The 4,771-nt window shown below is 43.7% G+C and overlaps 1 protein-coding gene across 1 annotated transcript; it reads right to left on the minus strand.

Moving 5' to 3' along the window:
• Positions 1–702: 702 nt before the first annotated feature.
• Positions 703–4,771, minus strand: LOC123093151 (uncharacterized; the record flags this gene model as incomplete). The annotated part of the gene is given in 8 exon segments (XM_044515063.1): positions 703–910; positions 1,014–1,089; positions 1,721–1,873; positions 1,947–2,149; positions 2,727–2,946; positions 3,061–3,226; positions 3,312–3,620; positions 4,057–4,771. Coding segments are annotated over 6 exon segments (1,668 nt in total). The 3' UTR covers positions 703–910; positions 1,014–1,089; positions 1,721–1,732.

Genomic DNA, 4,771 nt, shown 5'->3' on the forward strand with positions numbered 1-4,771 from the left:
GCATACAACTAAAACTGAGGCCGAACAGAAACTTCGGGTTCTTCTTAGAGAAGAGGACATGGTGTAGCGGGCCTCATTAGGCATGCTGCTGGAACCTGGCGTCTTCCCTTCGATGTACACTCGTCTTCCCTTCGATGTGAAGTGTACGTGTTTGTAACCAACTGAGTAACCAATTCGCCTCCCCTTGAAAGGTTACTTTTGAAGGCCGAAATATTCTTTTAACATTTGTCTTTGTATAAATTTGTTATACTACAGTATTTCTCAAAACTAGGATGAAAGTGAAAGTGGCTCGAGCACACTGGCTTTTATCTTCTTGAATTTATCCATCTCAACTCATTTGCTCGAACCTGGCATGCAGATGAGTTGTAAGCGACGACACTAGCTTCAACAAAACTAAAATTTGCTTCAAATCCATAGAAATATGCTTCCAGAATAATTGCAAAGTTCCCTCGCAAACTTCCTTTAATCACCCTGCATACATATGGTTCCAATATTCATTCCATGTGTCCATATCATGCATGCTTTATCATACATGCTTCCTTTCATTCCATACTGGTTACCGTCATGAAAAATTAGATGAGGCACCTATGTGCTAACGTCATGGCAAATTACGTGTCGATGAAAATTAGATGCGGAGCATGTGTGCTAACTAGATGGAAACTTATGTGTCGGTGAAAGACTGAAGCATAAATATTGACAACATTTAAAAAAACAAAAGGCAGCTCCATTGCAGACCTTCCATGGAACTAAAATATGAAACATTACACCATTACGGACCCAAAGCACCAAACTTCCGAGCAGCTACAACCAAGTCCAAAGCAAATGGCAGGTCCATACATTCTACTATTGCAGCAACAACATCCCAAATTATGGTGCACAGCGATTTAATCCGTCTCCAAGATACTAGAAACTGAATGAGAAAAAAAGACAATTCAAATAAGATGCGGTACTACAAGCTGCAGAAAGCAACAAAAGCATGCAATGAGATTAATGGCCAAAGGATATGAACTAACCTAAAGAATAGTTATGCCATGCAACATCAACCGGCTAGTTCAACTTCTGAAAATAGTGCAACAATATCAAGGAGTTCTGAAGGAAAACAACTCATCAATGGAATTTCTTTTTTGGCAATTTGGCATGTACATGATAAAAACAAATTGAGCATCACCTCCCAAAAGGGAACAATGGTAGGATGACAGAAGTTATTAAATAAAACATGTCAGAAGCATATATTTTCATTTCTAACAATGCCATCCTCCTTCACTATAATTCAAATCATTAAAAAAATGGTTTGAGAACATTGGTAGTTGATTGATCATAAATGACACTAGTGCTTAAATGTCTAGCAAAATTTGAAATCGATTGCCCTAACACTTGATCCAGACTCTAGTTGATCAACTAAAGAATCATTAGGACAGACCCAGTGCATAGAAGCTCCCACACAAGGTGGGGTCTGGGGAGGGATTATAGGAACCTAGTCTTGCCCCTGCAAAGTGCAATGCAGAGAGGCTGGTTCGAACCCAGGACCTCTTGGCACAAGTGGGAGGACTTCACCACTGCGCCAGGCCTGCCCTCCAACTAAAGAATCATTACCATGCAGAAACATGCAACCGTGCAGATTGTAAAAATACTATAATGCTTGAACCTAATGAAACACCGAGGACACTGATGAGTAATGAGATCAAGCATTACCTAAATCAAATTAAATTTATCTACGTACCTGATGGGTTACTCAAACCAGCAGACGACGCCTAGCAGGCACAATGTATTTCGCTTTTCCCTGGCCACACTCTCCCTTGGTCAAACCAGCATCCTCTCTCTTTGCCAAACCAGCACGCACTCTTGCACCATCCAATTTTGCCGGAGCAGGGCACTGAAGGAGAATAATTTCAACCACACAAAATACCAACCACACAAGATACCAACCACACAAGATATAAAATTACCTTGTATATATATCTTAACCTAGCCTCCTCCTTCGCCAGCCTAGCCTCCTCATCCTCATCCTCAATGTATGCAGGTACATCACACCGTAGATCAAAACCGCAACAGGGTGAGCGCGGGGCAGTGTGGCCACCTTTGTATTTATCAGTATCAACAGGGTGCTTCAAATCAATATTTCCATAACTCAAGCAACCATAGCATTGGCCTTAGGCAAAAAAAAATGTGTGTAAAAAGTCAATACATATGGCTGGGCATGAACTACCTTAGATGTTAAAAGCTCAAAGATAACAAATAAGATGAAGGGCAGATAAATGTGACCCCCAAACTGTATAACAGAACTTAATCTAAAGTGGAACTAATACCATGATTTATCATTTAATTACCAAATAACCAACTAGGCAAAAAAAAAAACATGTTTAGACTCTCAGTACATATGGTTGCCCATCTAGCTTACATATTTAAGCTTGGGACCATGACATAAGGAGCAACCAAACAGGTCAACCAGAAAAAATGTGACCCCAAACTGTATGAACAGAAGTTATCTAAGGTGGAACAAAAACCAACGAGTAGTCATTTCCTTACCAAATAATCAACCAGGAAAAATAACAAACATGTGTAGGAACTAGAAAGTCGCTACTTATGGCTGGGCACAAACTATATTAGACATTAAGCAGTGGATGAGATGAAGGTAAAAATGAAACAAGGGGCAACCAAACACGTCAATCAGATAAATGTGAGGCCAAACTGTATGAACATAACTTAATACAAGGTGGAAAATATACCACTGTCAGTAGGTTTAACCATACATAAACAACTGAGTACATATACATTTTCTCCTTTAATTTGTCTGACTTCAGCAAAAAATAGATTGTTGACGCCACTGTGCAAACCATCTTCTCCTTTGGTTTTTGTAGCCAGATTGATATGATAGAACCTAACCACTTTCTCCCCCTCAACAAATTCTCGGAAGATAACAACATCATCAAGTTCATGTGCAAAATCCTGAAAAGGAGGCATGGATTGTGTCAGCAATTAGAACATGAATATAAGAACAAATAAGACAATCCTGGTAACAGGACCAGGAGTGAGAGCGGGCAAGAGGGAGAGAGAGTAAACCCCCAGAAGATGGTGATCTTCATTGTATTTGTCCAGTAACGCTTGAACCAATAAGCTTATATTCCTATGGTCCGCATCGCCTTCAGAAGAATTCTGCCTTGTGCCATCAGGCCAGTAAAGGTCGTGTAATATACCAATCTCAGCATCCGAAAGCCCATCTGTGCACCTAGTTCAGGTTAGAGTATTCTATGTGTTAGTACATTGTAATTTCCATTATGATGAAAAACCAAAACAAAGTTGAGAAAACTCACATCATTGGAGAGCGCAGCTCATCAAGATGGCTAGTGATAGCATTCTCAGCTTCCTGCAAGCTCTGGAATGGTCCGCCCAGACTAGGATACGTGTGGAAAGAACCCTCGACATCTATTCTGATGAAAAACTGTATATGCCAACCAGAAGGATTGCGAGCGAAAATAGGCGGAGACAATTGCCTCGACACTGGCAAGATGTCATGAGTTAGCGCCTCTGGCTGTGTGGAGGAAGATGAAGTGTTGGTGTTCTTTGGCTCTAGCAGTGGCGTTTCCAACTGCTCAGGCACATCATAAGAAGGGTACTCGCACCTAAAGCGAAATATGGTTAGAAAGTTAGTAGACAATTTTTTTTTAATCTTTGGCACATCATAATGGGGGTCAGGAATAGACATTTTAACAGATGCTACATGCTCAATGGAACAAGGTCGATGATTTGAAGAATAACTTAATTTATCACGGGAGATGCATGCATAACACATGAAGTTTAATCAATCACAGAACCCCAAGAGAAAGAAGAAAAGAGAGAATTGTTTTTTCTTCAGTATCTATCTATATACCAGAACCCTCCATCCCATCAGACTTAAATTTGTTTTCTTGATAATTAGATGTGTGAAGAGAGAAAGACAGCTAGTACTGTACATCCAGTATTCCTAGCATGCATAAATCTGGGAAGCTGGAGCAACCAGCATAGGGCCATGTTGCTTGAGATACAGTCGAGAGAGGGAGAGAGCGATAAAGTTCATACTGTGGAGGTTGCGGCCGATCGTAGGGCCTCGTCTGGATGTCGGAGCAGGCGACTTCCATGCGTACATCTGCTACGCGTTGAGATATCTTGTCGACGTCCGTGAAGAGTTCCCCATCCCCGTCAGCGTAGTCGGAGTGGGCGAATTCCTTAGATGCATCTGCTACGCGTCGACGTATCGCATCCAGCTCGGTGAGTGTAAAGGGGCGAGGCTTGCCTGGAGCATAGGGGATGGGTTCGGTTTGTGGAGGCTGCAGCTGACGGTGGAGGGGAGGGGAAGGGGTTGCAGGGGGGTGGGCTGCATCTGATGGTGGAGTGGAGTGGAGGGGAGGGGAGGGGGTTGGAGGTGGTTGGCTCGTGGAGGCCGAATCTGATGGTGGACGGGGCTGTGGACGCCGCTGCGGGTAGTGGAGGCGACGGGCGGCGTCCTCAGCCGCCGCCTGACGGCGCCGGATGTCGGCGAAGATTTCTTGGACAGGCCGTGGCGGCCGGCCCTCCGATCCGCCGGTGACGAGAGTCCCATCGTCGTCAGTGTAGACATCGATGTATCGGCCATCGGGAAGACAAATCGTGGAATGGCCAGGACGACGAAATATGGAATTTTCGCCGGCGAGGAGTCGTCTGAGCGGCATGGAGAATTGCCGGCGACTTGGGGAGGCAAAGGGGAAGAAGATGGGCGAGGGGAAAAGGATGGAGCTTTCCTGGGGAGACGAGGGGA

Source organism: Triticum aestivum, chromosome 4B, assembly GCF_018294505.1.
Source record: "Triticum aestivum cultivar Chinese Spring chromosome 4B, IWGSC CS RefSeq v2.1, whole genome shotgun sequence".
NCBI classification, from domain to species: domain Eukaryota; kingdom Viridiplantae; phylum Streptophyta; class Magnoliopsida; order Poales; family Poaceae; genus Triticum; species Triticum aestivum.